The 21,842-nt window shown below is 43.9% G+C and overlaps 6 protein-coding genes across 8 annotated transcripts in view; 5 read left to right on the top strand and 1 right to left on the bottom strand.

The window, feature by feature from the left end:
* LOC117586205 (heparan-sulfate 6-O-sulfotransferase 2) overlaps positions 1 to 21,842 on the top strand; it is a 97,321-nt gene that overhangs the window by 72,739 nt on the left and 2,740 nt on the right. Inside the window, exons 3-5 of one of the 2 annotated variants that reach the window (XM_034276143.1) lie at positions 15,406 to 15,669; positions 15,734 to 16,282; positions 16,345 to 16,529. In XM_034276143.1, the coding sequence (XP_034132034.1) occupies positions 15,406 to 15,669; positions 15,734 to 16,282; positions 16,345 to 16,529 (998 nt within the window). Of the gene's footprint in view, positions 1 to 15,327; positions 15,670 to 15,733; positions 16,283 to 16,344; positions 16,530 to 21,842 lie in introns of both variants that reach the window. The other variant, XM_034276142.1, reaches the window with a different exon arrangement.
* Positions 705 to 1,290, bottom strand: LOC117586213. The gene is made up of 2 exons (XM_034276152.1): positions 1,181 to 1,290; positions 705 to 1,123 (listed from the first exon to the last, which is right to left on the bottom strand). The coding sequence occupies exons 1-2, from the start codon at positions 1,237 to 1,239 to the stop codon at positions 949 to 951; spliced, it is 234 nt and encodes a 77-aa protein (XP_034132043.1). The 5' UTR covers positions 1,240 to 1,290; the 3' UTR covers positions 705 to 948.
* Positions 9,370 to 9,809, top strand: LOC117586214. Its single transcript, XM_034276153.1, has 2 exons — positions 9,370 to 9,514; positions 9,575 to 9,809. The coding sequence occupies exons 1-2, from the start codon at positions 9,406 to 9,408 to the stop codon at positions 9,757 to 9,759; spliced, it is 294 nt and encodes a 97-aa protein (XP_034132044.1). The 5' UTR covers positions 9,370 to 9,405; the 3' UTR covers positions 9,760 to 9,809.
* Positions 10,295 to 11,083, top strand: LOC117586212 (venom serine protease inhibitor). Its single transcript, XM_034276151.1, has 3 exons — positions 10,295 to 10,412; positions 10,473 to 10,915; positions 10,979 to 11,083. Exons 1-2 carry the CDS (start codon positions 10,316 to 10,318, stop codon positions 10,715 to 10,717), a joined length of 342 nt encoding a protein of 113 aa, XP_034132042.1. The 5' UTR covers positions 10,295 to 10,315; the 3' UTR covers positions 10,718 to 10,915; positions 10,979 to 11,083.
* Positions 14,863 to 21,842, top strand: part of LOC117586198 (solute carrier family 22 member 13) — an 18,299-nt gene continuing 11,319 nt past the window's right edge. Inside the window, exon 1 of the mRNA XM_034276130.1 lies at positions 14,863 to 14,879. The gene's annotated coding sequence lies outside the window, so the exon portion shown is untranslated. The remainder of the gene's footprint in view (positions 14,880 to 21,842) is intronic.
* LOC117586196 (golgin subfamily A member 4) lies at positions 18,800 to 21,809 on the top strand. Of its 2 annotated transcripts, XM_034276126.1 has the most exons (2): positions 18,800 to 20,986; positions 21,077 to 21,809. In XM_034276126.1, exons 1-2 carry the CDS (start codon positions 19,187 to 19,189, stop codon positions 21,680 to 21,682), a joined length of 2,406 nt encoding a protein of 801 aa, XP_034132017.1. In that variant the 5' UTR covers positions 18,800 to 19,186; the 3' UTR covers positions 21,683 to 21,809. The 2 variants fall into 2 exon arrangements, with proteins under 2 accessions (XP_034132017.1, XP_034132015.1); XM_034276124.1 differs by having other exon boundaries at positions 18,800 to 21,809.

Below are 21,842 nucleotides of genomic sequence, written 5' to 3'. Positions count from 1 at the left end.
TCCGCCAGAGAAAGCATTGAAATGGTAACAAATTGAGATGGCCAAGAATGGTTTGGAAAATGTGAGCAAAATGTGCATCAAAGAATGAAATTTTCAGAATGAAAATTGCAACTGAAAGTGGATTTTGCTAAATCAGATTTTGCTGTCATCAAAGTAGCTTTTTCTCTGATTTTACTCATAGAATGTGCAGTTTGCCAGCTGCCAGAGTTATATTTTGATAAGTTTAGACAATATTTAAACTGCTTTCGCTTTCTCAGAATATCATCGCCTCAAATCGGTCCATCCTGAGCACTTTTTGACAGCCCGCACCTACGTTTTTTGCTTAATGAATCACATGTGGGGGGCACACGTCAACACAGATATTCCCACATACAATTGTGCTTTTATCTTGGTTTTATATTACCTAATGATAAGATGTTGGGTAAACATCTGACATGTGCTGTGTTTGTCATTTTCTAAAGATAAATCATGCTAATTAACTTTCTCTCTCTCTCTCTCTTTCTTTCGATTCTTTCAGGTAAATACATTTTGGTGGCGACATAAACAACAAACTGTGTACATAGATAGCGTCAGGGTAAAAGCTTAATAAATTACGCCTTAAGATGTTCTTCAACATTCTCTACAGCATATAACCGAAATATACACAGGCATACGAGCTTTTTTTCAACATTGCGAACCATTTAAAATCACTCAAACAATACATATTTAACAAATGGAAATCACTGATTTTATCTTTTACGTTTTTTTGCACATATTTTCACTTATACAGATGAGATTTATTTGCTTTGATTTTGCAGCTCTCAAATGACATCATTTAGCTTTGCTGATCATTTGACACGGTATAAAAAAAAACAAGCACACACGCTCGACACTTTTCTGGTTAATGTTGTGTGTAAAATGAATTATTGACATGAATTTACCACTTAAAAGCTGGATTCAATATTTGTTTTACTCGATTTTTAGACCAGTTTTGCAAAAGATATAAACATGATCCTTAAAGCAAATGCCGCCCTTCTTACTGTGTTGAAAATAGGCATGCATCACGGCTGGTTTTAGATTTTCAATTGGTGTTGGCGGCACGAAATACCACACATCATAGTTCGGATTATAGCCCAAGCGGTGGCTGTAAGCAGATTTAATATTCATTTATCTTGAAACATCAGTAGGTATTTTATATTACGTTTCCGGATAGACTGGCACCAGCAGGAGGGCTCCAATTAATACTGTGACCAAGAGCATGTCTTTAGTGGCGTGCTGACTGATTGCGAATGTCAAGTGTTCGTGCTGTTCCCTGCTCTCAGTATTATTCATAAGCCACACGAGGCCATTGCCGTGCCTTCTCCCAGTGGTGTGACTGTGTGTGTGTGTGTATACTGAGTGCCGAGTGCGATAAATAGGTGTGAAGTCTGAACAGAACAACAAGAGTAGCAGCAGCAGCGGCAGCAGCAACAAAATAAACCTGAAAGTTGCATGCAATACCAGAAGTTAAGTGCGGGTGGGGCTCTGGGCAGGCCAGTGAAGAAAGCAAGAAAGCAGTGAAGAATACCAGAGATATTCCAGGGTATTTGATACTTTCCTTGGTTTTAAATTTAAAGCTTTTATGTCCATTTTGCTGCCCTAAACATGTGTTTGAAGATTAAATCTGAGCCGAAGAGCTTAGGTTATCAATAAGTAAAGGAACAATTTACAATTCTGTTTATATTTGGCTCATATTTCACAGCTCTTAGAGCTGCTAGTAAACCCTAAGCCTTCGCTTTCAGTTTCGTTTTCCATTAATTTTACACAAATTTAACTCAAAGGAAGTCTGCCGATAAACTAACAGCTTTATGTCTTACTTTGAGAGCAAAAATGTATAATGCAAACACTACAAATAAACACATTATGAAGAGTGGAAATAACAGCAGCAGCAGAACGGGTTTCAGTTTGCCTCGAATTGGGTAAATAAATAAACAAGAGCCAACAAAAATGGGTAGCAAGCTCAAACAATGGCCAGGAAAAGACAACAATCCATAAGGGACTCACCCATGCCATGCATGTGTGTGTGCAGCATATGAATGTGCAAACAATTGAGGGAAAATCAACAAGAAAACGTCAGAAAACAATAAGACAATGGCAGGCATGGCACACATTTGCTAGATTTTTGTATGGAATGCTTACGAATGTGTAGCCAAATATGTGATGTGTGTGACGCCCCAAAATGTTTGTCTATTTGAGGGCACAAAGGGCACACACAGGTGACGCCTACTGTGCAGAAGGTGTATCTCCATTGAACAAAAGACAAGTTCATGGGCAGGTACGGTCACTGGGGACTTTACTTGGTTCGCATTTTGTCTTGAATATTTAAGTACAATATTTAGTTATGCAGCAGCAACTTGAAAGCATTTTCTGTTACAAGTTGTTGTCATTTGTCGTGATTTGTTGCAGGGGCTGTGCGTGGAATATCATAATAATCCAAGCGTACAAAACACTGGCTTGGATCCTTGCTCGAAATCCTACTATCTCGTACGGCAGTCAACACTCATACGCCTCGTTGCACGAGTTGCTGCACGAGTCGCTTCATTGTTGTGGCATATTGTTTCACATTTGAGGCAGAGCCACACACACACACACACACACACACACACACAAACAGAAACAGAAACAAAAACACAGAGCCGTATCAAGTGACGGCATTGCACATATGCAAAAACGAGAAAACGTGTCTGGCATGGAACCGCACAGAAATCCTAGAGGTTTGAGATGCCAGACGATGCTGGGTGAGTGCTGGGTTAGTGCCACCAGTGCCAGTGTGCAACAAATAGTTGCATGCAAAGTGCTTCAAATTTAATTAAATTATAATTGGAGAGTCTCTGCAGCTGATGGCCAGACATTGTGTGAGGTTCTGTTTTCAGTTTCAATTACGAACAAAATCCCAATTAAGTTGCATTCAAGCGGTCAGTTGTGACAGTTACTGCCCTGCCCCAAAAAGAACCCTGGCTCTTAGGGCTTTATGTGTGAGAATAAGCAACACTCTCTCTACGTTAAGTGCTGGGCTCTTTGTCTTGACCTTCCCGGAAACAAGAACAGACACACGGTCTGTCCCCGCGGGCACCGAACGCTTACCAGATTAGCCCGGCCCTTCTTTTCCCTTTCTGATTAAAGTGCGAAACATTTACGAAGAACAAGGCCGGACAATGGCCGAAAGCCAAAATCAAATCACTCGCAAAAACCCCCAAAAAAACAAGCCGAAACACAACACACAAAAAATATAAAATAAAATAAAGAAAACAAACAGAAGGCATAAAAGAGAAAATGTTTTCCTAGTTTTTTTTGGTTGTTGGGTGTTTTTTCTGCCTTTTTCCTTGCTTTTGGGTGACATTTCAATCAGCATTTTTCACAACACAAACACAAACAGAAACACAAACATAAAAGAAAAAGAAAAGAAAACGTTAAGGAAACGTTAAGGGCCTTTATAGAAAAACATTTGACCATTTTTCATGGTGCTGCCAAAACAAATGTCATACGAAAATTGAATTGTGGCAAAAAGATGACAAAGGCCCAGCACAGACGAGTGACAGCAGCAGCAACGCCAAAAGCAGACACAAAGAGTGAGCGGAATAACGTTGAAATATACGCATTACATTTGTGTGTGTGTGAGTAATTTCATTTTAAATATGGGGTTTTTTTTTGCCATAACATTTTGCGAAATGTAGTTACATTAATTGACGCAAAAGGGAAAACAATTATGGGCACACAATTTATGAGGGAATGCAGTTTTGCGGTCGTAGAAATAAAACCACCAACAGTCGAATGTTTTGTGGTTTGCAAAATACCCCTGTAAAAGGCAGCTGTTTAGCAGCGACGAATCTTGGGAATATCTACTTCATATGGCACATGGAAAATGTATTTCAAAATATTTAAAACTAATGGAATTTTCTTTGGGTAAATTCTGACACTTTCGTGTACCATTTCAATGCAGTTCTGTGGTGTATTATTTAGCCACAAATATAAAATAAACCGACAGCTAAATAGGGTCTGCATGGCAAGTCTCCCATAAACGTAGCTTAAATCCCTTGCGGAGACAGAGTCACCTTCGGATTTGCCTTAAAGTAAACCAATTTAATCCTGGAATATTTCCAGTGACAGGCAGGCTGTCAGGCGGCCTACCCTTATCTTCTGTCAGCCTTAGTGACTCGACTGCTGGAGTGGCCGGGCGTGGTCTTTTCAACTGGAATTAACTTTACCTATGATTCACAGACTTCCGGTCTAAAAACGCATGTAAATCTACCAATCCCTGACCTCAGCATGGTATAAAAAATGGCAAACTTTTAGCTGCCCTGCCACCAAACCGTGCTAAGTGCTCAAAAAAATGGCGTTTCATTTAAATTTACGCGCCAACTTGAGTACAATAAAAGCAAATATGAAACATTTGCCCCAGCCCCTCCCAACACACAACACCCGCTGCAACCCGCCGCATTAGCAACCTCAGCAGCAGTAGGAACAGCAGCAGGAACAGCAACAACCACCACCAACACCCACCAGAAGAACAGCAAGTAAAATGTAAAGTCCAAAAGTCCACTTAACAAGAAAATTGTTTCCGTGAGCTTCCTCTCTTTTTTTTTTTTTACCGTCAGCCTGGCCGCCTGCCCTATGCATTAAAACCATTTCCAGGCAGAGGCCTTCGCTTATTATTAGCTTTCACAGTGTGGGTGTGTGTGTGTATTGTATGTGTGTGTGTGTGTGTGTGTGCGTCCATACAAAATACTTTGCACATTTTTATGACTGTGACAGTGCGACCAGAGCAGCCACAGAACCCTGACGCTGGACTCGCCTCCGTCCACTGTGTTTCAGGGTGCTACCATCCATTCCCTTACCCTCTTTTGGTTTTCCCATTATGTCACACCCCCCTCACCCACACACACACTACGAGGAAACCCAAACAATTTTCCCAAGAGTTTATGAGCGTGAAAAAATGTTTACTGGTTAGGAGCTTGAAAAAGAGCGCACGAATTTCTTGTGTTTTTTTTTCTCGTATTACGATCGTTTTTTTGTTGCGAAAATAAAGTCGCCATTTTTATGCAGCAAGAACAAAAAATAGTAATTAAAAATTGTTGCCGCAGACCAAGAGTCAAGCATTTTCAGTGGGGGGAAAACACCAAAACGGGTGAAAAAGTGAAGAAAAAATATGGAAAATCTTTAAAGCCAAAGGCAGAAGGCAAGGATTTAAGTCAAGACTTTTGATGTTCAATAATGGAAATATTGTATTTTGGTTTTTAGAGATTTTAATTCGAAACCAGTTTATTGCAGAATAAACTACTTTCGGTGCTCAAAATGGACTGACAAATATTCTCCCAATGATTTTAGCACAATTTGCCTGTGAAATTCATAAGGCAAAATGGCAACAGACCAACAAACATCAAAATGAAAAGCCACAAAAATATGAGACATTGAATTATTTGTTATCATTCGTTTCGGTTCATTTACTTCCAAAAGGCAAAAACTCGTTATCGAAAAAAAAGATGAAGCCAACGCAGAGACGAGTCCAAGACTCATTTCGTATTTGGGGTTTCTGTTTCTGTTTCAGTTTCAGTTTCGGTTTGGATTTGGGGTATTTTCTTTCGCATTAGGCAGCAGCAGGGTATGGGAAAGGGAACCCAACACATTCACCAGGAACCATCCACCCATCCTCCCTAACCATGAACCATTCACCGCATCCTCATCAGTTGCGCTTCATTGTGTTTTATTTGCTGCCGCTGTTATCGCATGTTAACACTTCATGTGAAATCCTAGTCAGAGCCCAGTCACAGTCACAGTCACAGTCCTCTGATGTCCTTCCTCATCATCATTGGAATGACCTTTGTATATTATACACATATATATATAGCTTTATGTATAACTGTGGCACATACCACCAACACGCTTAGTTAGTTTTTGCCACACGCTTTGCGTGCTAAATGTCAAAATACATTTTACTCGAATTTATGGCCATTGGCCAACGCCAACACCAACACAGAGTCTAGGAGCTTAGAGCCACAGCTACAGCTAGCGCTCCTTTTTGGCGTATATGCATGTGGGATTTGTGCCTTGTCTTTGGCTATTTTTAGGGATTTACACGCTTATCACACACACACACACACACACACACACACGAAGACAGGCAGGACACTTGAGAGTTCTGGCCAGAATGAAAATATTATGCTACATTTCATTAGAGGAGAGCCACGACAGAGCTCATCCCCGAGCTGCCCTGAATGCTTTACAGCCACTTAAGATAGATTAGCTTTCAACGTTTTCGGGCTCTCAAGCTCTCAGGCAAAAACTGACTTGGACAGAAAAAAAGTTTAAACCGAAACAAGAACGAAAGGAAAGTGTAGTTTTTCTCAGCGATACTTTAGATACACTTTGCAGGAATACGACTTAAACTAGGAACTAAAAATCGCAAGCTTTGCCTTTGTGTTTGGATTTCTATAGAGCAAAAACATATTTACATTCTACAATTTAATTCCCAAAATTCCCCATTCTCCTTATATAAATAATTATTATGATTTTCAAGCATCTATAACAAGTACCAATGCCTTCTGTTAGGGTATGTATGAAAGAAAAGCAAATAATATTTGACAAGACCATATCTCTTGTTGGTCCTTGGGGTGCGATGGAAGAACTCCCTCTCTCCCACCTTGTCTCTAATAGAAAATCCATTGAAAAACATAAGCAAGTGTCGAATGATTTAATGCTTGAAATCACAAATAGTTAGGCGTGACAGGTCGCCAAAATGGCAACAGTTCAAAAAACTCGCTTGACCCCAACCCAAAACACCACCAGGCAAGTTGACAATTTGATAAATGAAATGACAAAACATTTCAACGCCCAGCCAACACATTTCATCAGAGGTCCAACCAGTCCCCAAGGAATTGCGAGAATATCAGTGGTATAAGGAAATTACTGCTGGCAGACCGTCATAAAAGAGACAGAGAGAGAGAGAGAGAGAGAGAGAATGGGAGAGAGACAAATCCATCTTCTTTTCAGAGTTCAATCAGAGACAAGTCCCGAGGGGCAGAGTGAGGTCGGCGTGTGAGTCCCAAAGCGATTAAGAGCTCGCAACCGAAGACCCTCTCAATTGGGATCTCGTTCAGTTGATGGCCAATCGTACAGTCGCAGCCCTGGCCCATATTTCATTTCATTCGTCTTCTGGCTGACTTCTTTAGAGCGAAACCCAACTCCGCTCTCAGGCACTCCTCGCATTGCTCCTCCATCATCTCTCTCTATGGTTCTTCCCAGCACGCAACAAAAGGCCAAACTAAATATGCTCTTTCACTCCATGTGGCCCCACCAGGACAATCTGTGTCCTGCTGTTGCTGCTCTTATGCACGTATGTCCCTATTATTGTTCCTCCACACACACATACACAGCAAAAAAGGGTCAGAAATATTAGCTGCCTCTCAATCGTTCAACTAGGCGAAGAGGCGCCTCCAAACGCTCCATCAAAAAGGGGTCACTGGTTGGAACAGAAAATGGTTTGTTTATGCAAATTTTCAATGGTTTTTGCTCTTCAAAAAAAAGATGGACGATGGGGCCTTGGGGTTGGAGGCTTTTCTTGTTCGCTTTTAAGCGAATTGCCTGTGAAACGGATTTGGCAATGGAGTTGACAGCCTGTTTATGAGATGAGATGCAAAAAAGGGTAACAGCCAGGCAGGGCAGAGTATCTCCACGGGCTAAAAACCAGTAATTGAAATGTACGAGTGTTTCTATGATTCAGTGGAGCTTCTTCGAGTGGAAAATCCTTCAGGTAACGAGCAGCAAAATGCGCAGCCAATGAAATATGTATTCACACTGCCTGCCAATAGCACATGCACACATACAAACACGGACACTCTAGCATGCCGACAATATCAGAAGGCACACAATTTTCATTGTAAATTTCGCAACGAGTTGGGTCTGGCATTTTCGGCTACATATTTGTTTAAAGCGATAATCAAATGCAGAGCTCTAGCCTCATTTATCACCTGTACGTACCAGTGTGTGCGTGTGTTCGCCAGTGTTGGGTAATTTTGTTTATTTCCGCTTTTACCAGAACCAGAGTCATAGCCAGGCATAGGCTTGAGGGTTCTTTGTCCATGTCCTGTGGTGTACCTCCTGTCCACCGAAATGGCATTTTGAATAGCCAGCCCCCTTTTTCCCGTTCTTTATCTGCGCATCCTGTCTGGCTGTCTTTTTTTGGTTTTTCTGTGTGTATGTTTGTGTGTGCTTTTCGACCAGTTGACCATTAGAATCGCCGGCCACAGGCAGGTTCTGTGTGGGCCATCATCAAAAGCGGATGCCCCTTAACTTTTATAACTGCCCCCGATGACAGGCTCGCCCTGCGAAACCATTAGATGCAGTTGAATGTTGGTTTCTCGATTGTATTTTTGCGCTACCTCAAATGCAGCCGGAAAAGAGCTACTTCAAAAGGTGCCGTAATATTAAATACAATTTTATGATTTTGATGAAAATTGTGGCCGACAGTCAAGTACGTGATCATGGCTGGCTAGCTGCGGGTTTTATGTTGAACTTAACGTAAAGTTGGTCCACAGTTTCTTTATAAATCATAAAAAGAAGCCATAAATTCAAAAGTTTTTGATAGTTGAACGTTTCAGTTTTAATGATTGAATCTAGCAAAAATATTGAGCTTTAAAAATTGGGAAAGCGTGGAATGGTTATGTCAATAGAGTTCTTTGGGAATATGTAGCTTTATTATTGAATTTACTCGCAAATTAAACTAGAAGAGACTTGCCAAAGTTCTATGTGCTCAAAGTGCAGTGAGACCTTATACCATTCATTGGTATTAGCTTTCTGTGGCCAAGAATAGCCTTGAATATACAATAATTTATTAAATGAACACCCGTTGCCATAGATACCTTTTCGTTTCTACAGAATGAAATTTGTAATTTTTAATACATTTTTTTTTTTTTTTTTTTTTTTTTTTTTTTTTTTTTTTTTTTTTTTTTTTTTTTTTTTTTTTTTTTTTTTTTTTTTTTCTCTCTCTTTATATTTACAATCTGTTTTTAAACAATAAGTAAATTGTATAATTAATATTCAATTAACAGAAATAGCAGTTTTCCAATGAGCCCTGCTATTATATATAACATATTTTTAGTTTGTTAAATTTATCTATCAGGGATATCGAGAATGTGGTATCTTTATACTATTAAAAGTTGGCACAAATACGCCAGACAGCTTAAATAGTTGCCATTTAAACTCTCCACACTTGGTTCTTAGCGCTTACATATACAATTCAAATCAACATAAACTTGTATGTACGAGTTGGTTGCATCCCCTGCATGATGCTTGACTAATTGCCCCAGACGCAACGAAACGATTCGATTTGCTCAAAAAGTTGCAAGTCTTAGGCGAAAGTTTTGCTCGGCAGACACATTCACGCATTCCGTCATGTTTGTTCGGCAACTAACTCTAAGGCTGTGCCAGCTTCTGTTCCTGCCGCTGATCCTGCCGCTGAGCCTGCCGCTGGGAGGCAGCTTTATTGCGCCTCATATTGGACGTACGTAAGCCTGTTATTAAATCTGATACCAAATTGATGTCCAGGAATTGCATACCTTAGCCTGCGAAGAGAACGAGGTGAGGACCTGCAAGTCCTGCCATGAGCCCAGCTGTACAGTGCCCAACTACATTGATCCGCACTGTGAATACATTAGAGTGTGCCGCCTGGTCTGCGGCTGCAAGTCGGGATATGTGCGGAATGATACCACAAATCGTTGTGTTTCCATTAACGATTGTCACACCTAAAGTTAGTCCACAGTTTCTTTATAAATCATAAAAAGAAGCCATAAATTGAACGTTTCAGTTTTAATGATTGAATCTAGCAAAAATATTGAGCTTTAAAAATTGGGAAAGCGTGGAATGGTTATGTCAATAGAGTTCTTTGGGAATATGTAGCTTTATTATTGAATTTACTCGTAAATTAAACTAGAAGAGACTTGCCAAGGTTCTGCCAAGCTTGTTCTCAAAGTGCAGTGAGACCTTATACCATTCATTGGTATTAGCTTTCTGTGGCCAAGAATAGCCTTGAATATACAATAATTCATTAAATGAACACCCGTTGCCATAGATACCTTTTCGTTTCTACAGGATGAAATTTGTAATTGAATTCAAATAACTTTATACTATTAAAAGTTGGCACAAATACGCCAGACAGCTTAAATATTTGCCATTTAAACTCTCCACACTTGGTTCTTAGCTCTTACATATACAATTCAAATCAACAGACGCAACGAAACGATTCGATTTGCTCAAAAAGTTGCAAGTCTTAGGCGAAAGTTTTGCTCGGCAGACGCATTCCGTCATGTTTGTTCGGCAACTAACTCTAAGGCTGTGCCAGCTTCTGTTCCTGCCGCTGATCCTGCCGGTGGGAGGCAGCTTTGTTGCGACCCAGATTGGACGTACGTAAGCCTGTTATTAAATCTGATACCACATTGATGTCCAGGAATTGCATACCTTAGCCTGCGAAGAGAACGAGGTGAGGACCTGCAAGCTCTGCAATGAGCCCAGCTGTACAGTGCCCAACTACCTTGATCCGCACTGTAAATACATTAAAGTGTGCCGCCTGGGCTGCGGCTGCAAGTCGGGATATGTGCGGAATGATACCACAAATCGTTGTGTTTCCATTTACGATTGTCACACCTTTCGTTGGATCAAACACGACTCTCATCTCGAACGCATCTTGGCCTCTAATCCCATACCGTGAAATTGTGAATTTATTTTTACATTTACGATGGCTGCAAACCATTTGCCAACGAAGCATTCACCATGTCAGCCATCTTTCAGTGTCCACTCTTTTCGTTTCTCTTGATTTTTATTTGCATTTGGAGCTCGTTTGTCCCCAGCTATTGGGCGCAGATGCAGCAGCAGGGCGTGGAATATGGCGAGTTGAAGAATAAAAACTGTAAGTGCAGATTGCAAATCGAATTTCCATTGTACGTTCATTTAATGTGGCTTTCCCCTGTAGTATGCATTGACGATGACATGGGCCACGAGCTGTGTTACTAGGCTAACAAATTAATTGAAAATTTCTATGTCCTTAATAAGCAATAAATGAAATTGGAGTAGCTGAGTGCTCTTTCGTTTTGGATGTCACAACCAAACTGTGTACACTCCGCTCTACATTTCACTTGGTTCCATTTCATTTTCATTTTATGACGCACCACGAAATTGTCTCTGGGGAATTCCATGTTTGGTTTCTTTTTTTTTTTTTGCAAACGAAAGTTTTATTGTTGATTTTCGCTGTACTCGAAATTTACGACATTGTCTCTCAAGTCTGTGCCCTGACCCCAATCTGTGTATAGCTCAGTGAGTTCTCCGTGGGCTGCCTTTGGAGCTGCCTTCTGTGTCTTTGCTGGGTTGGAGAGTTCATAAAGCATACAATCTTAAATCTGTGCTTCCAGACCGCATAAATATTAATTTAGTCACTCTGGCTTGCGGCTGTTTTACTTTTGGTTTATTCTCGTAACATTTGTCATTTTGTATGCTTGCAGTTTGGGTTTATGAATGGTTTTTATTTTCCCTGTTCGCTCTCTCAGGGTTTTTATTGGCAGGTACTCTCTGCCGCCAAGTGTTTTGTTTACGTTTCAGTTAAATGAGTTCTTTGTGGTTATATTTGTATGTATGCGAGGAGGAGGAGTAATTGGCAGGCATAAAAATGTTAAAGTCTAGACAGTTTGTGTGGTGTTCTGCCCCAGGAGTTGTTTGGGGTGTTAAAAGCACTCTGGGACAGCTCTATTTTACTCACTACACTGTCCATTAGGGAAGACAATTATTTTAAGCATAATCCAGCAGTCAATGAAATTCACATTGACTCAATGGACAATATCCGTTTATTCCACTAAATTAGTTAATTTTTCCATTAAATTTTATATTCACAGATTCCATTCGATGATTGCTCTCTCTCTATCTCGCTCGCTCCCCTTTTTGTTATGTTTAATTCAGTGAATATTTGTGTGCAGGTCCATCAATTATTTGCATATTTTATGAATTTCCATCAAATGGCGATTCCATTCCCTGCTGAATGGGGCATAATTCGTGCCCCCAAAAAGTATGCAACACATTTTTGCATTTCCGCTTTAGCAAAATCAAATTTTAATACTTCCGGTGGAAGCTGTAGAATGTGTGCGTACATGTGTCCCGTGTGTTTATATGCACATAAATTTCTAACGAATATAGCACAAAATAATGATTATTATTATTATATTATTACCCAACAATGGCCAGCACGATGACCATTTTCCATGAGTTTTTCCAAGGGACTGCAGCATGAAAAGCAATTAAATTGCCGGCAAAGTGTTCTCTCACACACAGACACACACATGTACAGCAAATTGTTATTATTTTTATTGTAATTGTTGCTGCCCATCTGGTCGCCATTTGGGGATGCTCATGCTCGCCGCCGTTTCATTTTAGTTGCAGTGCCGCGCGCTGAAGCACCGAAAATAAAATTAAATTACCCATTAGTGGTAGATTTTCGTCTCATATTCTTTTTGCCACATACACACCAAATTGTATTTAATGCGTGTTTACGTGCACCATATAAATGTATTATGTTTTAATTTATTGTCTGCCTCATTATTCCCTCCACGGCGACATCTCTCTCTCTCTCTCTCTCTCTCTCGCTGGTTCTTTGTGTTGCGGAAAAACTCAATTGGAAAAATAAAAACAAAAAAAAGAAAAGTCTTCTGCTGTAGTGTGCATTTTAAAGCCCCATTTACAGCACTTAAAGTGCCACTAACTGACTTAAGAACAGAACACTAAACAACTTGACAACAATTTATATATCAAAAGCAAATAAATCGAAGTTGTCCTTGGCCTCTGCTCCCCCCAAGGGCCCACTAAGGGGATTAAGGTAAAGAGCTTCGGGACAAGGACTCCACAGCTGCCGCCGATACGGGAGTGCCAGCGTAGAATTTTTCTTGCAGTTTTCTCTGCTGATAATCGAATTGGTTCGCTGTTGTGGCTTCGGTCTCCCTCTCGCTCTCTCTCTCTCTCTTGGCCGTTTGGCCACAATAAATTCAAAACTTTTGCGCTTGCAGGGCTCTCCCTTTGGACCAGTATACCTCTTTGGGGGTTTACACTGTCCGAAAAGGATAAAGTATATACTCCCGCAGTGGGGAATAGATAACCCAGGGGGTAAAATATCCTTTCAGTAATTTGAAAACTTAGTTGAGGATCTAAAAAACTTCCAAGGCTGCCAAAATATGTCAAAAACTTGTCCGCTCTTTTGCCTAAGTGTAGCATTTTTTCATCTCTCCCGTTTTTCTGGCCATTAAAATGGCCAACTTTTATGGAAACAAGCTTACACGCATTCCTGCACACCCCCCACACACACACTCCGACAGAGGCACACGCACACAAACAAGTTGAGTCAGAAAAGACTTAAAGATAAGAGTAGGGCTGGGGTTGGGCTTGGGGCTGGGATGCATCGGGGCATGAGGCACAAGGCATGGCAACCCCCCTGGTGTCCTTAATTTCTTATGGCCAACAACCATTCCGCCCGCCTGCCAATTGTTTAATGAGCTGAGTTTCTGCCTCTGAGTTTTGTTCCTCTGCTCCTCCTGCTGCTGCTGCTGCTGCTGCTGCTCGGCTCCTCTTGTTGCGTGTTTTGCTCATTTGGTCTTCTGCTAAGCAGCGCAAATTGTCAGATATGAGAAAATTCTCACAAAGTTGCTCATTTTAATCGAGAAACTTTTGTCTAGTTTGATTGCTCGGAGAACACAACTATAGTAGGATGGTGGCGGCCTCCATCTGTGTGTGTGTGGGTGTGTCTTGACTTGCGGACAGCTGAGGTCTTGTTTTATCTTTTTATTGAAGCTTGGTTGTCAGGAAAATTCCTAAATAATGATAACAACAACAAGAGAATATTGGCAGCAGCGAAGGCCCATGGCCTGGGGAAACTTATTCTAATTAGAAAGTTATGAGTGGTGAAAGCATAGGCATTTTTGAATATTTCTACGCCATCAGAAAATGATGACAGCTGCAGGCGATGCCAGAAACTTGAGGTTCTTAATGAACAAAGACCAGATGTCAGTATGGATTGCCTAGCAGCTTTTCTGCTTCTAGCTTTTCTAGTCTCTGTATCTGCCATTTGTTGTTGCCTTTCCCCTCAGATAAATCATAGTGGTTCATCTTAAGGGAATATTTTTGCTACAGCCCAATCCAAAGCTCTCTATACAATTATTTTCATTTTTTATTTGTTTGCCAATGAGTTTATGACTGTTTACCATACACAGAGGATGTCAGAACTAACCATTGCCTAACCTTTCAATTATTAATCCATGAATTCAGCTGACTTTTAACTTAAAAATCATGAGCATGAGCTTCACCAGTGTCTAGTTCCTAAAAAGGTTTCGTTAAGACACTGCCAAAGAGGTAAAGTGTTGAAGGATGTTATCCGCATATGAAAGGACGATAGAGTCTCTTACTTTAAATATCAAGAACGTTTTCCGATCAATTCCGATCAGCCGCGCAGTGGAATATGCCTATCTAGTTGGAGTTTTACCACCAAACTACCTCTACCAAAAACTGACTGGCCAGCCGAAAAGTATGCCACGATATAATTAACTTTCTCATATGTTGATCCACTCATAACCTCTGGCATCTCCATAACTACTTAATCCACATGGAATTCCTTACTCCACCGCCCCACCCACACACACACGTGTATTCCTCATATTTATGGCCAGTAAATATTGAAATTCTTCAACTTAATTGTTGTGAGTGCAATGAAAAAGGGGATAAAAGCTTGTTCTCGATATTAATAAGCGTGGAGTACGTGCCATAAATAAAAGTGCACATTCCGTTGGTGCAAATAAAGTGAGACACGGTGAGAAACACATCAGCAGCAGCACCACCAGCAGCAGCCAGACGGTGAGATGCTGCCGAGGGGCGGGGAAGTTTCCCAGTGCCTGGAGGCGTACCCCCACCTGTTTCGTATGCAAAAATGCCCATTTAATCCCGATGGGCATTTAATTAATGCTGAAAATAAATACTCTGGCAGAGGCACTTACTCGGACGTGGACACCGCCCTTTTGTGTAATTTTGCAGCCAATAAATTGAATTTAAGTCTCAACGGCGACAGCGAAAATGAAAAATGAAATTACATTCACACCACTCAGGGATCATTATGATGCCCTTTAGATCAATGTACAAGTGAATGGGAAAGGGTACAACTGATTGATTGAAGCGTATATTTCAGTGTATGAAGGGTTTCATTACAGGGTATAACAAGAGTCGACTAACCACTGCCTACAATCCCACTTTAATGTTTGCTCTTCGCTTTCTCTCTCCCTCGCTCTTCGGTAACCGCAGGTATGCGCCCTATCCAAACGCGCCGTGATACTTCAGTCTTCGGATATACTTGCCTATAATGAGCTCCCACTCCATCAGGCCAATAGCATTTCCAGCAACAACAACAACAACAATGCGAACAGCAACAATAATGTGGCCATGGGTGGCGGCATCACGGCAATGGCCTCGAAGGCATCTGCACCGCAGAACATCATCGCCAATGCCGGACTGAGCTACGAGGATGTGCTCAACGATGATTTCCAGTTTGATATGGATGGTCACGATGTGATGGTCTTTCTGCACATACAGAAAACGGGCGGCACCTCTTTTGGCCGCCATTTGGTCAGGGACTTGGACCTGAAGGTGAGCTTGAAATTCCCCCCATCAGTGATCCCCTCCATTAACGTTTTTTTCCGATTCCTCGCAGCGGCCCTGCGAGTGTCAGCGACAGAGAAAACGCTGCTATTGCTTCCGTCCGCATCGGAACGAGAACTGGCTCTTCTCGCGCTACTCCACGGGCTGGAAGTGCGGCCTCCATGCCGACTGGACCGAGCTGACCAGCTGCGTGGACGTGGAGCTGGACAAGAACGAGGGCGAGACGGCCAAGCGTCGGTACTTTTACATATCGCTGCTCCGCGAGCCCATCTCCCGCTACATGTCCGAGTACCGCCATGTGCGGCGTGGTGCCACCTGGAAGGGTTCGCGGCACTGGTGCCTGGGGCGACAGGCCTCCGCCAATGAGCTGCCCGCCTGCTACAAGGGCAAGGACTGGCTGGACGTGGATCTCGATCAGTTTGCCGGCTGCGAGTCGAATCTGGCGGCCAATCGGCAGACCCGCATGCTGGCGGATCTTGCACTGGTCGGCTGCTACAACAAATCCTCGATGCCCGCCCACGAGCGGGATCGGGTGATGTTGGCCAGCGCCAAGCGAAATTTGGCTGCCATGGCCTACTTTGGACTGACTGAATATCAAAAGGTTGCACCGCTAAATACAAAACTAAACTGAATTTGTTATTGAATCTTGTTCTTGTCTCTTAGATGTCCCAATATATATTTGAGGAGACCTTTAACCTGCGCTTTGCCATACCCTTTGAGCAGCATAATACCACCATTTCAGCGACAGCTGTGTCCAATCTGCGAGCGGATCAGAAGCGTCGCATCGAGAAGCTCAATGGCCTGGACATTGAGCTCTATGTCTTTGCCAAGAATTTGCTGTTTCAACGGTGAGTAAGAAGAGAATCTATCACACTACATTTAATTGGCTTTTGTGCAAAGAGTAAATACATATATGCCCCATGTCCTTCCTTCAACTCGTTTTTCTGGTCATAAAACCTGAACAGCCGCCCGGTTCTTTTTACGCATTGGCATCTACGCGTCGGGAGTGTCTGCGCCGTAGGTCGATGACTCAGTTCCTTTTGTATCCCATGAGGGTGCCACGAGGAAGAACCCTTTCAGAACGGTGTCCATGCCTGTGTTTCTTTCACTTTGTGTTGACATTGGTTCAGTCAAAGGTTATTGTGTGGAAAAAATAATTGAATGGATCCCATGGTGGTGCCCATCATTAGATCGCGTTACGTTTTGGCGGTTATGCACGAGCAGGCATGGGAAAATGATGTTCAAGAAGGTGTTGCCATAAAGGGAAAATCATCATTAGCCCAGAACATCATTTATATTACTTTTGGGTCTTTTGTTTGAGGATCGCACTGTTTTGTGTTTCAGCCTTTGACAAAAAGAGTCTAGAGATAGAAGTCTGAAGTTCTAGAACTCTAATTTCAAATTAATTCGGAGTCTAGCCAAAGATCTCCCCCAAAAAACAGTTCTGCATTAGCAAAGTCTATCCAAATCCCCTTAGGACTCCTTACTTCCTTATGTCTTTTATCTTTCTGCTGTCTGCTGCACAGCTGTGTGTGTCTGACCCACCCAGAACTCTACGCTTCCTTGATTTGGAACCCTAGAATTAGCACCTTTCAGTTGCTAGAATATTCCCAACCTTACCATTGTCAAGCAATTGAGTAGCAACCAGCTGAGCAGTTGCCAGTTGTGACATTATGCCTGTAGCTGCCGAGAAAATGGAAGGAGACACGCTGCCCGGCTACCACAGGATCAGCAGGATGTCATATACCCATGTGGGGTATGGATCGACTCGATTGCTTAACTCCCTCGCGTGATCAAGCCAAGTCAATTTGCCTTAGAAGCTCTTTCTCTGCCTGATGCATTTTCCACGCAATTCAATTCAATTAAATTCAATGCGCAGGAGCGAAGGACCCGCCCATTTCCCTCGTCACATTTACACATTTTCCTTTCTAATTATGCGGGCTTCGGATTTCGTATCAAATTAACAAATTTATGCTGGCTGCCAGCTGGAGTTCTCGCGTTCTCGCGATTGGAGCTAACGGACATTTTTCCAAGCTATCAAGCGATATACCAGGATCAGTCACATTTGAGAGAAGGACGGACGGATGTGAGTGTCAGACAGCGGCAGACACATTTCCTATATATAAACACTACTGCTGGAGCAAGAGTAAGGGAATGCGGAACCCTGAACTCTCCTCTCTATCTGCTATCTCTGCCGCTGCCTTATGTATTTACCCCCACCCGTAGCCCCTGTGAACCCTCCTCGCCTTGTCTTTGGACTACAATTGCAACATTTGCGCGCGCTAAAAGTAAAAACTACTCGTACCATTTTCTATAGTTCACAAACACGATGCCGACGTCTTGACAAACACATAGATAAGGACAACGACTGCGGCGTCTAAGGATAAGGAATTGTGGCACGAACCACCACCAAAATAAGCAGAGCGTAATAAATCAATGGGGAGAACAGCAACGAATACGAAATGCTCTACAAATTGTGCTCTAGAATTGCTTAAAGAAGAGTGCAAAAAGTTGTGGATATATTTTAGCTGTTTGTATTCGTAATCTTGACTATTATATAATCTCTCAATGAAAACAGACTAAAGAAAGACTTGTTTTATGATCAGTCTCATACTTCTATCCAATGATTTTTGATTTTCTGTTACATTAGTACCCGGAAATTGTTAGTCTTCCATTCTTCAAGACATTCATCTACCATATTTAAGATATAAATTGGTTCTGTTAAACCAGTACTGAATATTATTGGTACTTTAAGTATCAATCAAATGGAGTGCGATAATTGTGTTCACAGAATAAGCATACACCAACTGTTATTTCCGCAACCCACCAAAGTTCTTGAGAAATACAGAAATACCCCACCTGGCTTAGGGTATAGGCATAACAACCCGCAAAGGTGAGACACAACGACAAATACGAGCAGCAGTAACTACAACAACAACAACAACAATGAAGGATCACTTTGCCCGTTCCGATCGCGAGGGTTGTTCTGCGCCTTTTGTGTAGTGGCCATATAGCCCGCAATACCTCTGTACACTTCTCTTCCTCTCCACTGCGCGTTTCTTTCCCTCTGCATTGCACCGTTCGTTTTGGCGTCTGCCTGTGCGCTGGCGCAGCGACAGAGAATTTAGTTAGGTTTTGACAGCGGAACGCGTAGGTACAGAAGAGAGCAACGGGTAGCAACGGGAAATTACGGGATATTATTGTAGTAGTGTAGAGACCACAGACCACGAATTACAGAACACAGATAAATAGTACAAAATTAAAACGGACAGATTTGTTAAACAGTTAACCCAAAAGAGATACAAGAAAGAAACATAAATAAAAAGTTAAAGTTGTGTTTACGTTTTATTATTGAAGTTTTTGTTATTGCTAAAAGTTAAACGAAAGTTATTTATGAGACGTTAAACCGTAAAAGAAACTCGCGCAAATCCAAAGAACCAGCAAAGCCAACAAAAACAAAGTTTAAGCTTCAAACAAAAGACAGACAAGAACTGCAGCAGCCAGAATGTCCTTCTCCAAGGCCAAGTTGAAGCGTTTCAATGACGTGGATGTGGCGCTGTGTGCCTCGCCAGCTGCCTCCAACAGCTCTGCCGGTTCCACGGGTAGTGCCACGCCCACAACAGCTGCTGCTGCAGCCGCTGCCGCTGCTACAGTTGCCGCCAACCCGGCACCCGTGCAGCCCGAGCGCAAGGAGCAAATCGAAAAGTTCTTCAAGGATGCCGTGCGCTTTGCCTCCAGCTCGAAGGAGGCCAAGGAATTTGCCATACCCAAGGAGGACAAAAAGTCCAAGGGTCTGCGTCTATTCAGGACCCCATCGTTGCCGCAGCGTCTGCGTTTCCGTCCGGCGCCCACCCACACGGAGCCGTCTACCAGCGGCGCTTCGACAGCGGCCTCCACGCCCCTGCACTCGGCCACCACAACGCCCGTGAAGGAGGCCAAGTCTGCCAATCGTCTGAAGGGCAAGGAGGCACTGCAGCAGGAGATTCGTCACAAGAACGAGCTGATCGAGAGTCAGTTGAGCCAGCTGGATGTGCTGCGGCGTCACGTGGAGCAGCTGAAGGAGGCGGAGGTGAAGCTGAGGGAGGAGCACGAGCAGGCGGTGGCCAAGACGGAGCAGCTGATCGAGGCCTTGTCCAGCGAGAATCACTCGTACAAGGAGCGCAACGAGCAGCTGTCCCTGGAGCACTCCCAGCTGATGGATCGCCTGTCTGCCATGGAGCTGACCTTGCACCAGCAACGAGAGGAACACGAGCGTCATGTGGACACTTTGATCGCCGAGAGCGAGGCCCTTCGGCTGGCCAACGAGCAGCTGCAGCTGTCCAGCGAGCAGCAGATGGCCGAGCAGAGTCAATTGAATGTCCAGCTGAGTGCCCTGCAGGCGGATGTGGCCCTGGCCAAGGAGCGCTGCAGCGAGGAGCAGCAGAAGACCGCACTTAACATCGAGTTGATTGAGAATCTTCAGAAGAACAATGCCTCGCTGTTGGCCGATGTGACACTGCTGAAGGAGCAGATCGAGCAGGATGCCTTGTCGTATGCCCAGGAGGCCAAGAGCAGCCACGCCGAGCAGGAGTGTCTACGCGTGGAGCGCAACACTCTCAAGAACGATCTGGCCAACAAGTGCACGCTGATCCGCTCACTGCAGGACGAGCTGCTGGACAAGAACTGCGAGATCGATGCCCACTGCGACACCATTCGGCAGCTGTGCCGCGAGCAGGCACGCCAAACCGAGCAACAGCAGGCGGTGGCCAAGGTGCAGCAGCAGGTGGAGAACGACATGGAGAACGCCGTGGAGCGCGAGAAGAGCTACTGGAGGGCGGAGTTGGACAAGCGCCAGAAGCTGGCCGAGAACGAGCTCATCAAGATCGAGCTGGAGAAGCAGGATGTGATGGTGCTGCTGGAGACCACCAACGACATGCTGCGGCAGCGCGACGAGAAGCTGCAAAAGTGCGAGGAGCAGCTGCGCAACGGCATCGACTACTACATCCAGCTGAGCGACGCACTGCAGCAGCAGTTGGTGCAGCTAAAGCAGGACATGGCCAAGACCATCACCGAGAAGTACAACTATCAGCTGACGCTCACCAACACCCGGTCCACGGTGAACATCTTGATGGAGCGCTTGAAGAAGTCCGACGCCGATGTGGAGCAATTCAAGGCGGAGCTGGAGTCCGTGCAGCTGGCCAAGGGCGCCCTCGAGCAGAGCTACCTGGGACTGCAAGCCGATGCGGAGCAGCTGCGCCAGCAATTGACCGAATCGCAGGAGGCGTTGAATGCGCTGCGCTCCTCTTCGCAGACGCTGCAGAGCGAGGTATCGTTGAAGGAGTCGATGCTCCATGAGCTGCTTGCCGGCGAGGCGGAGACCCTGGCCAAATTCAATAAGATTGCTAACTCGTTCCAGGAGCGTATCGACGGCGACGCTCAGATGGCCCACTACTACGAGCTGCAGCGCAAAGACGAGACCCGCGAGGCCTACATGGTGGACATGAAGAAGGCTCTGGACGAGTTCGCCACCGTGCTGCAGTTTGCCCAGCTGGAGCTCGACAACAAGGAGCAGATGCTGGTGAAGGTGCGCGAGGAATGCGAGCAGTTGAAGCTCGAGAATATTGCCCTCAAGTCCAAGCAGCCGGCATCCGTATCCATGCACACGACACCCAGCAAGGCCAACAAGCCGAACACCACCGATCTGGAGAAGATCGAGGATCTGCTCATCGACTCGGAGCTGCGTGCGGAGTGCGACAAGATCACCTCGTGGCTGCTCAACTCCTCGGAGAAGTGTGTGCGCCAGGACAGCAGCAACGAGATCAGCGAGCTGCTCTCCTGCAAGTCCTCGCCACGCCCACAGCGCACGCCCAAGGTTGCCACGCCGCACAGTCCGCGCACCCCACGCACACCACGCACCCCACGCTCTGCGGCGGGCACTCCCAAGAAGACAGTGCTCTTCCCCGGCAAGGAGAACGTGCCCAGTCCGCCCCAGAAGCAGGTGCTCAAGGCACGAAATGTTTAGGCTATTCCCCAACCCACCCTCATCCACTTATCTCTATCCTTATATCCTATATACGAGAACTATTTCTATTATAAATTATACTTTAGCTAAGATCTGATTCAAAATACATAAATTCTACACAAACAAAGTTGCATACAACACAAGAACGAGTTCTCCTTTT

This window comes from Drosophila guanche, unplaced genomic scaffold, assembly GCF_900245975.1.
Source record: "Drosophila guanche unplaced genomic scaffold, DGUA_6, whole genome shotgun sequence".
Classification (NCBI taxonomy): domain Eukaryota; kingdom Metazoa; phylum Arthropoda; class Insecta; order Diptera; family Drosophilidae; genus Drosophila; species Drosophila guanche.
This window is presented reverse-complemented; position numbering and strand designations above follow the sequence as displayed.